Source organism: Ascaphus truei, chromosome 4 (assembly GCF_040206685.1).
Source record: "Ascaphus truei isolate aAscTru1 chromosome 4, aAscTru1.hap1, whole genome shotgun sequence".
NCBI lineage: Eukaryota > Metazoa > Chordata > Amphibia > Anura > Ascaphidae > Ascaphus > Ascaphus truei.
Window position 1 is genome coordinate 42,952,164 of NC_134486.1, and position 16,391 is coordinate 42,968,554.

At 41.3% G+C, this 16,391-nt stretch overlaps 1 protein-coding gene across 8 annotated transcripts in view; it reads right to left on the reverse strand.

The window, feature by feature from the left end:
* Nucleotides 1-491: 491 nt before the first annotated feature.
* The window catches only part of PROX1 (prospero homeobox 1), a 77,984-nt gene continuing 62,084 nt past the window's right edge, over nt 492-16,391 (reverse strand). For 7 of the 8 annotated variants that reach the window (XM_075595632.1, XM_075595637.1, XM_075595635.1 and 4 more), the window contains one exon: nt 492-8,647. In XM_075595632.1, coding sequence (XP_075451747.1) covers nt 8,459-8,647 — 189 coding nt within the window. In that variant the 3' untranslated portion in view covers nt 492-8,458. The remainder of the gene's footprint in view (nt 8,648-16,391) is intronic. The other variant, XM_075595638.1, reaches the window with a different exon arrangement.

A 16,391-nucleotide genomic window follows, 5' to 3' on the forward strand; every position in this document is an offset into this window, starting at 1 on the left:
TTACAATCTATGTTTTTGGTGCCTGAGGCATAGGGAGATAAAGTGACTTGCTCAAGGTCACAAGGAGCCGACACCAGGAAATGAACCAGGTCCCCCTGCTTCAAACTCCGCGCCAGTCAGTGTCCTTACTCACTAAGCCTCCCATATACATGCAAAACGCATATTTAAAAAAAAAAATACTGGACCTGTATCTAAAATCGCAGCATTCAGCTCTGGTATGCCGGCAGCGATAGAAGAGACACAGGAAGCCAGAAAGAGTGGCACCAAGTGAATTTGGAAGGGCTCTGGGGACTTCCATTAAAGTCTCTGGGGATCACCAATGATCCAGGGGCCGTAGTTCGAAAAGCTGCTCTAGTTGCACGTGACTACCAGCAAGTTAAGCCCCCCCCCCATTCATACGGTTAGTCACCCCCCCGCTAGCAGCTGTCAGACCCCGTAAAACGTACACACGTTGTCGCGCACCAGTCAGAAAGAAACCTAAACAAAGGCAATGAGCTTGTAATTTATATTTTATTTTGCACAAGCTTGCATATATACTGCACATACATTCAGTTTAGAGAAGATGGAAGGCACACAAGGCAATTGAACTACTGAATCCTTTAAGTGGTACAAAGCGAAAAGGTAAAAGTCTGGAGAGTATACAAAAGCTTAAAACACACTAAATAAAATTCCCCGACCCCCCCCGCCCTCCCCCTGTCCCATCTGCATTTTTGTTGTTTTCGTTTTGAAATGTAGTCGCTGCAAAGCAACACATTTGGAAATCAATTGACTACGGCACTTTTTTTTTTTTTATCTTGTATGGACCGGGACTCTCATTCTTTAATCATATAATCAATTATTATTACAGTACATCCTTGGCAATACAAAATTGTACACCTTCATCAAATAAATTAGGATAAATTAAACCAATAAATTATGCAAAGTCTTCAGAACAATTGACAAAAAAAAAATCCACAGTCAGAATTGCCTCTAGCTAGAAAAGGAAAAAAAAAAAAACTGACTTCATTTATTATACTATCTTCAAATTAAATGTTCTGCATTACAAAAAAGAGAGCATAATAATGCTATTTACAACATATTGCTAAATAATATAAAGGCAGTGTTTCATCACATTTTATAATTATTTACACACACATATAGACTCGGAAAATCTTAATTTGCTTCCCCAACCTTTCACTCTTCGGAGTAATATAAGGATTATTATTTTTATTTTTTTAATTATAGGAAACAGCAACCAATTGGTATCAAGGGTTATTGTAAACTTGTGATTTCCAATGTACAAGTACTCCTAAGAAATTCTTTAATTGTGGCAGTTTTGGCTGCGATATCAGTGGCTGAGATGAAAAGACCAGAGGAAGTCTTATAAATGCCACATGAGCTTCTTAAATCGTGACTACAGTATGTGCAGGATGCTACAATTCTATATTTCCAATGTCTACTTCAGCAGGAACCTTTCCAGTTATACAACCCAGCATTCAATAGAAAATCACAAGAGAATGTGTTAAGTGCAATACGGCAACTGCTTTCTCAAGAAGCAGTTTGATTCTTTTAAGAGGAGCTTTTTTGAAAACAATGGGATGTTTAAATACACAGTTGAGAGCAGAAATAAAATATAGGCAATAGAAACACACCACAAGTTTCATATATAGAACATATAATATACACTTAGCAAATCGTTTTTTTCTTTGTCTACTCATAGACAGTATGTGTTTCAGGAGTTTCTAAACCTCTTTTACTTGGATATATTTCCCAATGCTGCTGGTGAAAAATCCTATTTTTAACAAAGAAAATGACCACTTTTCTTTTTATTTATTTTCGCGCCTTAAATGTCAGAGGGGCCTGCAAAACAGTTCAGTGCAGGCCTCTGTGTCACTGAAGGGGTTATTACGTATCATATATATAAAAAAAAAACATTTTCACTTATATTACTTTATATACACATAAAAGTTAATTGTACACAAGGTATGTCACCCTTGCCTTCGATACATCCTGAAAGACTGTTGCCTTTTAAAATGCAAAATACAGAATTTTCAAGAATGCATTTAATTGTTAGAGCTTCATATTTATTTTTTATTTATTTTTTACAAATTTAACAAATGTTAATGAATTTATTTTCAATTCCCTGTCACGCGACGTAATCAAAGTTTCATATTTACATTGCTTTATAAAAGTCCCCTCTATTTCACATATTCACCCACACACCTGGTATATCAACCATATATTCCGCAAACTTAAAACACCTTGATTCAATAATACTCAGAGGTACAAAGCAAACCTCGGGAATAAATGGGCGAACACTTCCTTAAATAATGACTACATCCTAACATCTGTCACATATATACCATTACTGGGAATTATCCGTTATAAACAACCAGAGATACAGTAAGAATTCAATGTTTTGTAATAGCAAATAGAATATTCTTATCACAAAACATAACAAATGCCTTAAGTAGGGATTTATACTAAATAGTCAAATGAAATGTATATATATATATACAGTGTGTGTGTGTGTGTGTGTGTGTGTGTGTGTGTGTGTGTGTGTGTGTGTGTGTGTGTGTGTGTGTGTGTGTGTGTGTGTGTGTGTGTGTGTGTGTGTGTGTGTGTGTGTGTGTGTGTGTGTGTGCGCGTATATATACACCACATTGTATGAAATATTGCTCCCATGCTAGTATTTTTGTTAGGCAAAGAAAACAAAAAGATTTTCACATTTACAACAAAAAAAAAATCTTTTTGTACAAGAATTCAAAAACTTGAATGCTGCTCAAAGAACGGAGGGGGAGGGCGGAGAAATAATTTGCGTTATCAAACTGTTCTAAAAAGTCTCGTCTTCAAAAAAACGAGCTCCCACGTTTTATTTTAAAAAGACACAGAATACTGTATGCATAGCTATGTTTTCAACAGCCAGAAGAGAGGGGGGGGGGGGATCTAGTGTTTATTGCAGCGGTAGTAATTGAAAATAAACGTTTCAAAAGTGACATTGTAAAACACAGAAGGCACAAGAACAACTTATACTGGTGGGAAAAATGGGGGTTTGAAGGCTTTCTAACCTTCCGCTGGTGTGTTAAAGGGTTAGGCACAGGCTACAACCTTAAGATTATATGCAAATTGCAATTAAAATGAGCACAAGCACAGCAGAGTGGGACTTCCATTGTGCATGGAGATGACCTTTCAGCTATTTAAATATTTAGCATTTGCTACAATTAGGCGCTTTCTTGATTCCTTGACTGGCAGCTATTATGTAACTAACTTTTTTTTTGCATTTGTAGATATATTGTCTACAACTCTAAAATGAATCTGATAGCACCATTTATACTGATAACCTACAAAAGGCAATACAGCCATAATGCAATAAATCACTGTGGTAATTGAGATGCTAAACGTATCTGGCCAGGAATTTATTATATAGCAACTTCCTCATAATAATGTGTTTATCCGCGATGTCGTGAGCATCAGGGCGTGTGAGGCGGCAGAGGGCAGACAGTAGGGTGAGTTACATAAAACGTATGTAAAACAGAGAACGTGGCTGCATGTGGTGTATGAACAATGGTCATTTACACGCCGGCTTTCCTTTCATACCTGTTAACTCCCGGGGTTTGAAGTCCTGATAACAATTTATATACACAGGTATCTTTCTAAAGGATAGTTTCATGGAAGTGAAACACCTGTTTATTGATGAAACCTACCCAAGTATAAACATGCTGTGCTTGTAAGATTCCCCTGTACATTGCTAAAGACTTTAACATTGTGTCTAAATCTCTATTCTTCCTATAAACGGCTACTTATGAAATGTCCTACTTCATGTGGGGATATACACTGTACTAGAAGAGAGATGTGCTTTGCTTTTGATGTACTGTGTAACTATTGGCACTAAATCCTGTGGTATTGTGTGTTTTCTCCACATTCTGTAGACATTGCCACAGTGCTTGGGAAATAATGACAGGACATCATAGGATCCTCCTGGTTAATATGAAGTCAGCAGGGTTTTTTTTTTTTTTAAGGCTTTGTGCTGACAATAATTGCTTTCATACATTTCGATCCCTCAGCAGAATAGGTTGCAAATGACGTGAAATAGCAGAGATCAGGTTATCAATGGGGTCACACGGATACGTTTACACTCTTCAAAGTCAAAATGGGAAATGGAAGTAATAATATGAAGGAGATTATTTATGTGAAAGGCGGATAGGGGATACCCTAATGAGGATTTAACACACACTAGGACAGGGGTGACCAACTCCAGTCCTCAAGAGCTACCAACAGGTCAGGTTTTCAGGATATCCCTGCTTCAGCACAGGTGGCTCAATCAGTTTCTCAGCCAAGGAGTGCGCCACCTGTGCTGAAGCAGGTCAGAGTTACTTGGTATGGTCACTGTACAGCTATTTAACTTCTTCAACGCTGAAGGCACCTGTCCCACAGTGATCATATATGCTAAAGAGGACACAAGCAACTCTCTTATTTTCTTATTTTAACCCAGGGGTTCTCCACTCCCATCCTCAAGACCCCCAACAGGCCAGGCTTTAAGGATATCCCAGCTTCAGCACAGGTGGCTCAATCAAAACAGGGACTTGTTGAACCACCCGTGCAGAAGCAACGATGTCCAGAAAACCTGACCTGTTGGACGGTCTTGAGAACTGGAGTTGAGAACCCCTGTTTTAACCCCTTTGTTGACAGAGAGACCTGCATGTGATGTGAAGCAGTACCTCTGGTAGAAATAAGGCTAACGTGCTCCCCCCCCCCACGTCAACATTTGGCTGCTACAATAGCTTCTACCACAAACTGAGCTCATTATCTGACTTTCCTCCTCCTAAATGTGACTAGTTTACTAGAGAAACATTTTGTGTGTGTTACTTCTCAGTTTAATAAGCTGGGTCCAACACAACGCAAACAGAGACCCAGAGCAAGAATACGTTTTACAAAATCCCAACGCTCACAGCATTCTTAGGGATCTTGTGAAGTGACCCCTGCAAATATCGAGACAATAATAAATTCTTACCGCATCCTTACAATACAAAAGGCAGCATCGTATTAAACGCCCCAACAAATGAGTTAGATGATTGCTTAAATATCACTCTGAAAAGAACGATACAAAGTAAAAGAGCAAGATTGAAAAGCATAAAAAATAGCAGCTGGCGTTCTAGCGTCAAGCTGGAATATTGGGGCAATTGTTCTTAAATCCGGGCTCTCTAACAAGCAAGGATAGTTTGGTCATCCATTGATTTACCGATGAGATGAACTTGCACATTGTTGTTCTGTCACTGCGTTTACAATGAGATAAAAATAAAAAACGATGCTGGTTTAACTTGCATTGCAGTTAAGACGCTGTTTTAACACCTTCGCTGACAAAGAAGCTACTGGTTAAATATACAAGAAAGCTCCAGGACTCCACTCTAACACACGCAAAAAAAATGCGCAAAATGTGGAAATGTTTGGAGGAGCAGATTTTGAGGATACCACAAAAACTGACTTTCAGTCTCGCTGGTTTGTTTAATAGTAGGGCGTCTCCAAGTCTGCGATGCAGTCTCAGTAATAAAAAGCCATTTTTTAAATTCAGAACAGAGATGTGCGTATATTTATTTTTTGCGTTTTTCTATAAAATGCCACGTTTTCGTGAAATTTGTCACGAAAGTTCACCAATTTTGCCAGAAAGTTGTGCAATTGTCAGTATATGACGGACCACGTGGCTTTGCACACTGACATTTTAATGCTTGCCGATTTTGTTTTGCAAAGTGTGCCGTGTGTGGGACCTTTTTTTTGTACATCTCCCGGCCAGACCGTCCAAATGTTCAGGTGTTCTGCCCTTGGAGGCTGACATCTCTGTTTTGCACAATGTCATATTAAAAGGGAGAACTACGAGGGCAGTGATGTTACTCTGCAATATTGTATATTTCATCTATATTGTACAGATGCTGTTTGGAAACGTTGTGGGTGATGGGAACATTAATATATACATATCCACACACAAAATAACGACATAACAGAATGGGGTCCAAGACAACCTCAAGTTTTCTTAGGCAGCGTTGGGGTTATTTTGTGATGCACTCTACGGCACTAGTTTTCATATGAAAATAGTTATTTCTTCACATTATATTCAATAGAATTTTAGGATGAGATGAAGAGATTCATATAAGGAATGCAGAAGTTGGCTTTATTTGAGGGGGGAACATTTTTACATAATCTCCTATCTAATCCTAGAGTATTCTCACATATCAAATATAGGTATAAATCTGGTTAGTGTTTAAAGAACTACAGTATTGATTATTTAAGTGCTATTGAACCACTTTGATGCTGGAGAGGGCTGGAGCCAGTGTGTTGGCCCGGGAGGGCCCCAGAATGTCCCAATCGCTCTATTGACACGCAGTGGGTTAACTCCCTGTGTTTTATAGCAGCTGGCAACGTGAGGTTAGTGTTAGAGATCAGGATACAGACAATGGTCAAGAATGGTCACATAACGTGTTCATAGTGGCATTATAACAATGTAGGGGCACTGTGACTGAAGACAGGGGGCACACTAAGTCCCCATTTCAATAGGTTTACAAAATGGGAGAGGTCATTTTACAAGAGATCCTCTTTTCTTCAAATTAAGAGAAGGACGTTTAGTGTTGTAACTAAAAATCAGCGTTGCTCTGGAACCCTTTGTGCCATCCCTGTGGCCTACGGACAAACAAAGGACTTCTGATTTTAGGTGTAGTTTACAGGGCCAAAAATTATGTTTTTGCTAGCAGGCACCTGAAACATAAGTCCTTTGTTTTGTCCACAGGCCACGGGGATGGCACAATGGTTTCAAGCTTTTTGGCAGTGGAAGTTTGAGGTACCAGCAATCTAAGCAAATGCCTACAGCCCCCAGCAGTCAAAGGAGTTCTGGGACAGAATAGCCAGATTAGAAGACTATTGCTTCTCCCATCCTTGATTTTAATAATTTACCGACACATAATATTCACTAAAGGAACATGGAAACAAATGTCACAAGCACGACGCTTACTCGAACCGCTCCACTGCTGGAAGGGCCAGCAGCAAAAGATGAGCTCCTGCAGTGTAAGGGTTAATACGCGTGTGAGGGTCACAGGAGCTGTAGGGGTTTGCAGTGCTCCAGCCCTCCTCAGCACTGTGAGCGTTAGTACTTTTTGTGCACTAGCAGTCCCCGTGTTGCAGGAACACATGTGGTTTTGTGCAATCTTGATCTCAAACAGAACAATGGGGTTTTAATCACCACTTACTATACGGGCACATGCTCTACCCATTTGGGAAAGCTTCCAGTCCGTGCGAGGCTCATCTTCGGTATCACCTTTAAAGTGTGCACCTGAAACCCATCTTCTGCGTAGTATTAAACAAAAGGCCCAAATCAGCTGTGATTTCACAAGGCTCTAACCTTTGAGCTGACGACATAAGGTCTATCAATATAAACACAGCAAGAAGGTCCTGTTTTGTGCCATACACCAATGTCAGTAGTTTTGTGCTATGACGAGCCTCTTGCAGCAAGCAACAGACATTGTATTGTAACCCCTTCAGGGCTGAAGTGGACAGCAACGCAGAGCTTTGCTGGCCCTTCTAGCGCCTGAGTGGTAAAATGTAGTAGAAGAATTGTTTCAACTTTTTTATTTTTACATGTGCCATTTTTTTTATGCTCCTTACATACTTTGGCTTTTTCTGCAAGATCAACTCTTTCCTTCTCAACTTCACCTGTGCATTTGTGAAATAATACTTAGGGCAAGGGTACTCAAGTCCAGTCCTCAAGCCCTCCCCCACCCCACACTAACAGGTCAGGTTTTCAGGATATCCCTGCTTCAGCACAGATGGCTCAATCCGTCCCTGCATCAGCACAGGGGGCTCAATCAGAGGCTCAGTCTTCTTCTGAAAACCTGACCTGTTTGGGGGGAGGCTTGAGGGCTGGAGTTGAACACCCCTACCGTAATGACAGAGTGCTTTCACAGTACTGCAGCCACGGCTCGCTTCTGTTTAGTTACATAGCGAAGCATAGGTGAACTACTCAGAAATGCCTGGGACTTACAGTATTTCTCGCATTGGAAATGTGAGAAGGGAGGTGGCTAAGAATTCAGTAGATTTCAAGAAAAAGTTGATTTAGGAACCTGCAGAAGGACAAAAATAACAATACAAAGGTAGAATGATTTCCCCCCCCTCTCTTTCATACCACATTTTAAAATGCCGTCATATGCTAAGATAAGCTATACACACACATCTCCCTGAAACGTTCCCCCTTTCTTGGTTTGTAATATTCAGGGTGTTGAATAGGTTTAGTGAAGGCTGATGCTGGTCAGCCTTCCCCCTTGTTAGAGTTTAAAAACAAAAGTATATAAATAAAATACATGAGATTACAGGATTCATACAGTATGTACGTGTCTATCACATACACGTGAATGTACAATTGAATCACACACACAGACTTTAGGCATAAAAGGGAAAATAAATGTACGTTGTATACATTCAAAGCCAGCAGTGGAAATATCTACTCATGAAGAAGCTCCTGTAGGCAGTTTGGGGATCTAAAAATGTCAGGGACTTCGCTGTCCAGCTTGCAGATGACCTTGTAGATGGCCTTCTTCCAGGAAGGATCAACATCTTTGCCTGCAATAATGGCATTGAAAAACTCTCGTAACGTGATCTGAGCCACTTCCAGGAATCTCTCCGGAACCTGCTGATACAAGGAGACAATGGCATTAATAAAGTTTTTAGTTTCAAGTCCCTAATTCTTCAAAGGGGATCGAGACCGTTCTTCCTAGCAAGGAGGGGGCTTATGCAGCACCTGTATATTCTAAATATGGCAGACATCTATTCTCATGTGTACTTAAAAGAGCTATTTATAGAGCTGGTTCATGGCACATGTTCATCTTCGAGAAGAATAGACAGGGAAGTTAAACCTGTAACAACTCTAAATCTTTGGATGCTTATAGTACTAGCTGAGTTTCCCTTGTAGTTTGAAAGTTCCCCTCGGTAATTTGCCTGGAGTGAGAGAAAATGTCAACTACCCGCTAAAACAAATAACGGTCATACATGTGTATTTACATCACGTGCCCCATGCATTATAAATGTTTGAACTATGCTACAGAAAATAAAAAGTTAATGTTTCCTTTGGAATAGCCTCTTCTGCTCTGTGATTGTTCGTGGAGAAGTCACTAGCAGGTTTTTATGCATATAATTATGTCAGAAGGAATTGGACTTTAGGAAATGTTCCCAGCGTCGGGGAATTTGTTATGCGTGCCCATTAAAGATGAATATTTTACATGAACACAATGTTAATATGCATTTCAGATCTGTTTGTCTAGAAGTTCTAAACAAATGATAATAAACTGAAAACCCCTAAAAGGCAGCTCTGGGCTGCAATACGGGACACAAGAGCTCTGCAGTCTACAAGCTCGATTTTGCCCACAAGACTTGCTATGTGACACATTGCACTTTAGCATTTAATGGGTTAAGCAAGGTCACCCCAATCTCAAAAACCCGCAGCATTTGCAGATTGGTTTCCCCATTTCTTGTTACAATAAAATGGTAACTAACCGCCCCGGGTGCCAGAGGAGGATCTTTGGCTGTCAATGAAAGCATCATATAAGGCACCTTTGCAAATAGCTTTGATCCATGCTGTGCGTTAATCTCAAAAACATACTAGGAACTGCTCGCATCCTGCAAACCTTTAATATAGGGCCAAGTTCAGGGTGGCTGCTAGGGACGCTTGGGTCCGTGGGCGCCTCCCCTGCGTGCTCCTGCAGCCCGGCGATCTGTGCCCAGGCTGCAGGAGTTGGGTCGCGCCGTTTGGGGGCGTGGCGGGGGGGCAGGGCGAACGTGATGCGACTGCCGATCCCAAATATCATTTCGGGTTGTAGCGGCAAAGTGTAGCAGCGTCAACGTTACACTTTGCCGCCGGTGGAGTTTTCAGTTTGAACACTCCCAATGAACAACCCGAAATTGCGACGGACGGACGCGCGCGCGCAAGCACGTCGCGTAGCAGCCACCCTGAACTCGGCCTAAGGAAACGTAACTTATTAAATGGTGGGAGGGCCCTCGTGCAGAAGTGAAGGGCTGATCGCAGATACATGCAAATCATGCCTCTCAAGAACTTTTGTGTGTTATTAAAGAACCGCATGTAATGTGCTGCAGGCACTTTCAGGGCTGCGGAAGAACAAAAGTATAATGTGATGCAGAACGTGAATGGGTGCAAATGTTTTGCACTCTGGGGATGATTGATCTGTTGCCACGGAGTTTGCATTATTTGAACCATGCAGCAAAGAGTCTCCTCTCTCTCTCCTCCTCCTCTTCTCAGTTGCTTTTACCTTCAAGGATGATTTGTTTTATTAAACTGACTCTCCCCAGCATCTGTAGTACATAATAAAAGCCTGACATAGCAGCCTGCCTGCCTTCTGTGTCCTGCAGATACTCATCATAAGTGTCAGGACATACCAAGGTTAGCGGTCACTGGAACCGCACTCGCTGGTCCAGCCTTGCCAAACACTCTTGGCAGCTCAATGAATGTCACAGAGAATAGAAGGGGAATTACAAAGGTTAAACGGAAGACAGCCTCTCCTATTTTCTGGGGAAGCACAAGCTCATTTTGAACACTTGTAAAATAAGTGCAGGCTTGTTTGCAGTCAGCTACCCACACTCTGGTATTATCAGATAACACAAGCATTGTTTAGACAGGTCTTGCTGCTATCTTTTAGATCCACCTACCCTTTGCATTGGAAGTGTGAGGCATTGTATTCCGGTGAGTTGTGGAACTATTCCCAATTAACTTGTTTCTTTGAATGGGGATACTGGATATCTCTATGGACTCCTGACTAGAGATTTGCAAATGTCTACAAATGTGCTTTTAAAAAAAAAATGTCTTGCAGTTTTTTTTTCTTACATTTTGGCAAAAGTGCACATTGCTCAGAATGTTGCTAATTTAGGCGATTTCACCAGATGTTTTACAGAATTTCACGAGGATTGAGGTATATAAAAGGGCCAGGTGACTTTGCACAGGGACTTTTAATGCTTGGCAAATGTGCAAACTTCAGCGAAAACTTCAGCGAAAACTTCACACATCTCAACTTCCAGCACCAAAAAGCTACTAGTAAGTTATTAAAATGAAGGAGCGGCTCAGTGAGTAAAGACACTGACTGGCACTGAGTTTGAAGCAGTTCAATTCCTGGTGTCAGCTCCTTGTGACCTTGGGCAAGTCACTTTATCTCCCTGTGCCTCAGGCACCAAAACATAGATTGTAAGCTCCACAGGGCAGGGAACTGTGCCTGCAAAATGTCTCTGTAAAGCGCTATGTAAAACTAGCAGCACTATACAAGAACATTCTATTATTAACATAGCCCCAAGTCTGTCTCTGTCAAGTTGATTTTGCTGTCTGCCCTGCTGATCTTAAACCTATTGTTTTACCATTTGGAAAATGCTTTCTTCATTGATATTTGGGAAGGGAAGTTTAGAGATATCAACTTTCTGTCAGAATTATAAACAGAGGGCATTTGCATTACAAGTGATTGCCTTTTCAGCCTGTGTGGTTATATGAGTATTGTATCATTGTACTGCTATACCAAGTACCAGAGTCTCAATCATCATACAGATAATAGGAGTGGACGTACATATGAACACATGGTGGGTCTTTTTTGATCTTCCTCCCTCTTTACAAGAATTTCCTTAAAGTACAGAGTCAGCAGCCCAATTAGGTACAGCTTTTTCAGACTTCACTTGGCCAGCAAATATTTTACCCCCAAAATGTAATTGCAGCTGTGCTGCTTAAAACACTAACAATAGTAATTGTCACCTGCTAAGGGTCACGTCCGAGATGAATGTTATCAGTTCTGTAAGGACGGCACTTACAGGTATTTTGCCCACATTGTTCTTCTTCGCTCCTCTCCGTACGCACTCTGATCACTCATTTACATGAAGCATTGCATTCCTAATATATGTTATACATAATTAATTCATTATGTATATAACATATATTAGGAATTCACTGCTTAATGTAAACGACTGAAATATGTCATCATTTACATGTCATTGTCTTCATTAAGTGGCTAACTTGAACGTAAAGTAATGCGCAGGCACAACCACTGGGAATATTGAGGGGAGACCCCAAGTAAATCTGTTCGGTGTCCTGGGAAATGTTGACTTATTGGTTTCTTTACTATAAAAGGGCAATAAAATGCTGACAGTAAGGAGAAGACAATGTCAAGGAGAAAAGGGTATTGGTATTTTGGATACTCTTGACTGCTCAGCTTGGAGAGAGAGAGAGTTATTCTTGTCACAAATCCTTTTGTCTGCATCTGCTGACTGCTTGCCTGTAGCCAGCAGCATACTTTAACTGTTTTGTCACCTCCTAACATCACATGCATCAGCTGTCGTGCTTTTGTTACGGGTATTGTAGAACTAATCCACTGAGGCTGTTCTACTGTGCAGTAAATAAAACAGAAACTGCTTCTCAGACAATTCTGCATGAATATTTCAGATGGGTTTTTACAACTCTGATTCACAAATAAAAAAAAACAAAAAAACAAAACAAAACTTGAACTCTAGATTGTGATGCCCTGCGGCGAGCTGTGTGCGCTGACTTCAGGCGACAGCAGCCGCCGCACCAATTAGATCAATTAAGAAAAGTTATTTTCACTTTAGTTTATTTTTTCCCCTGTTTGCTTTCTTCTATGTTCCAGGTCTTGCTGCAAAAAAAAAAAAAAAAAAAAACCCCAATGAATAATAAATATCTAAATGTCTAAAAAGATATTTTTCTTATTAACCAGTTTTTTACTAACAGGACAATGGGGCTTATTCAATAAACTGCCATGGTGCTGATTCTGCCCTTCTTCCGGGAGAGCCATAGTGACTTGGATGGTTCTCCAAATGGCATGATCACACTTTATTGAATTAGTTCCCCTGTCTAGAGCAAGGGCCACCTCAAAGGCCACCAACAGGTAAGGTTTTCAGGATATCCCTGCTTCAGCACAGGTGGGTCAATCAGTGGCTCAGCCAAAGACTGAGCCACTGATTGAGCCACCTGTGCTGACACAGGTTTATATCCTGAAATCCTGACCTGTTGGGGAGTCGTGAGGACTGGAGTTGAGCACCACTGTCAAGACCCGTATAGAAAACCTCAAAACCCTATATTTGCCCGTTGGGATAACCAAATCCAATTTCACTTCACATATATTATTATCAAACCAGTTTACTTTTTTCTGGGTTTTCCCTTTTGCGTGAGGGGGCGCAATACTGAGCCAACAGCATTTCCCAATTTGTTAATACTGTAGCTGATGAACTATTTAAAGGATATGCAGTATTACGGGGAGTTATCTCTGCACTACAAGCCTCTTCCAGCTCAGAAGTGGTTTGCAGACTACACTTCAACTCTCTAAATTCGTAATTTACACGCTCTTATTTCATGTTATTTGAGCAGACTAAAGGGGGTGAATCATTAAACTGTGAGAGTGCCGATGGGGGCACAGAAACTCCCATTAAGTCAATAGTGCCCCAATCAGCACCTTCCCACTTTAATAAATAACCCCCCTGTGCATTATTGAATAGTGCAGGAGAGGCCAACTCCAGCCACAAGGGCCACCAGCAGGTCAGGTTTTAAGGATACGGTGGCCCTTGACGACTGGAGTTGGCCTCTCCTGATTTAGTGAAAATAAATGCCTGTGTAATTACCAGTGTATTACATTTGACGCATATTGTTCATCTGCTGAGTTTCTGACATTTCAGACTTGGCCAAAAACCTCTCTGCCAAACCACTGGCTGATGCACGGAGTGAGAACTCACCGCACATGTTTGGGGGGAACATGCCCGATGTGCCTCCTCAAAGCCTTATTCAACGTGCCGCAAATCTGCTCCCCAGTGCGGAGAAAGAGTTCAGCTCTATTCAAATGAATGGGAGGCTTCACAACATATTAAATTAGGGTCCCAAGTGTTAAAGTGTCCATGACATGCCTACGAAATGTCTGACTCCCGAGAAAACCACCAACAACCCCCCCCCCCCCCCTCCCAGAAGATAAAAGAATGATACCTGGGGAAAGGAGACACACAGTTCAGGAACTTTACCGAGAATTCATTCACCTTTTGTGTGCACATGATTCCTCTAAACAAACTCTCCTGCCCCTGCTGTTTGTCAAGTAAATATTGGCCGAGGAGAAACCTTTCTCCCGATAGCCTAGGTACATGTTGTCTTCTACTGAAGACAAAAGTGGATCCAACCAGGTTGGGTCTTTGACAAGGTAAAAGGTGACAAAAATAAATAAATTAAATTAAATGACACAAAAAGCTCAGCTTCTGCACCAGTTCCGAGAGCGATGGGCAATCTGTGGCCCTAGGGTTTATTCTTCGGGTGAAAAATACAAATCTGGGTTATATATTACAGTCTTTTGCCTACAAAAGTGGGGCAAAAACAGAACTAAATATATTAAGGAAAGGCTAGTGAAAACAGTTTAGGGGTTTGTGTATCAAGGCAATTTTGAGGGGGGAGGGTAGGGGGGTTGGAGGGCTTAGGGGGGGTTGGGGGAGAAGCTGCACCACCTGAATCATAAAAAAATATTCCTATTAGGTACAAAGGTTCCCTAGAATTGCGTCAGGATTTTATTGATGCACAGTGTCCTTAATGTCACACAGATATATTTAGGCTTCAAGTACCGTACCCTACAGCATTTTGAGAGTGACGTATAAAAGTCTCCTCGCTGCACTAAATTTATCAAAGGCACAAATACCCCATTGAAAGCCAACTGATTTATTTGCTTCGATACATATGTCAAGTTATATGTGTGCTTCGGTTTTCCCCCCTGCTTTTGCAGTCAGGAGCCTTTGACATAGAAACTCATTTGACTTACAGGTATATACGATGGGCACACTGTACCTGTGGCACTTACTACGTTGGGTTCTCAACTACAGTCTTCTTTAAAAGTAGGTTGACTCCTGTATGTCCTGGAGAATGCGACACACGTGGGCTACACTACCTGACATGTACAAACATGATGACACGCAGCTATTTTGACACCCATAGCCACTCTGGATCTCAGAGTACGTTTTGCAGCAGGATTTACACATTGCTATTTATCACACCCTGTTGTTTTCATATCCTGGGCTTCAAAAAAGGCTACCAAATAATGTCAGAGAATATTTATCCCCAAAGGGATCCGGAAAGGCTATTATATGATGGTAATCATTCACAGGAAAACTGATGGACTGATAACGATTAGCAATTTGCCCCAATTCAATATGCTGCGAAGCCATCTCCCGTTATTTGGTAATATTTAAGCTCCATTAACTCTATTAGGGCTGACATTTTTTCCATGCAAAGGAAAGACGGTTTCACAACACATTGACTATGAGAGAGCCATAAAAAAAAACTTGGTTTGCACGAAAACACTCAACAATGCATTGCACAAATATCCAAGTACGGGAAATATATGGACATAGAAGAGATCTGAAAACCCCACCTTTCTTTGGTCATCCAGGCCAGGAGCGACCCATAATTATTTAATAGACTGGAGGTGCATTCGCAGACTGGATGGCAATGGTCACCCAGGGCTGCTTTATACATTAGGACGATTCGGCACAGTGCCTTGGGCCTACGAACCTTTTAGGGCCTACAATATTTCACTTGAAAAAAAACCTAAACAAAAAAAAATCACAAAATAAGAGAAAACAGCTCATTTTTATTTAAAATGCCTTCGAAGTATCGATACCTTTAAATATCGAAACAAAAGTATCGATGCCAAATATCGATAGTATCGAAAGAAACAAGCAAACGATGAAATTAGCGTAAAAACATCGGGCACACAGGCCTCAAGAAATAAAAGAGCCTGAGGCCTACGAAGGTCTTAAAACGGCCCTGTGGTCACCCCACTTTCAGAGACATTGCGAGAGGTTCGGAGCACACTTGGGGTGAGCTACAATCGTGTCAGATATTTAACCACGTTTTATGGATTTGCCAGGCCAGCGCTCTTTAATCTGAACTACTGCTAGGAGAGGAGACATTGAAGGACTTCTCCACAGAAAAGTTGTAGCCGTGAACGTAAACGCTTATTATTTCTTTCATCCAAAACTGGTGGCATGGTGGGGCAAAAAAACCAGCCGGCCAAAGAAAAGACTCCAATAAAAAGCAACATGGTTTATTTTCCACGTCTGACGCCATGTTTGCCCCAGAACTGCATCCATTTTCCCTTGATACGTAGACCCTAAATCTGGTCATGGTTGAGAGTCTATAGCAAGGGTGGGCAACTGCAGCCCTCAAGGGTCATGTTTTCAGGATATCCCTGCTTCAGCACAGGCAGTGCAGTCTTTGACTGAGCCACTGTGCTGAAGCAGGGATATCCTGCAAACCTGACCTGTTGGTGGCCCTTGAGGACTGGAGTTGCTAACCCCTGGTCTATAGGAATTATTCATTAAACTGCAATAGTGCTGACCGGGGCACTGTTGCA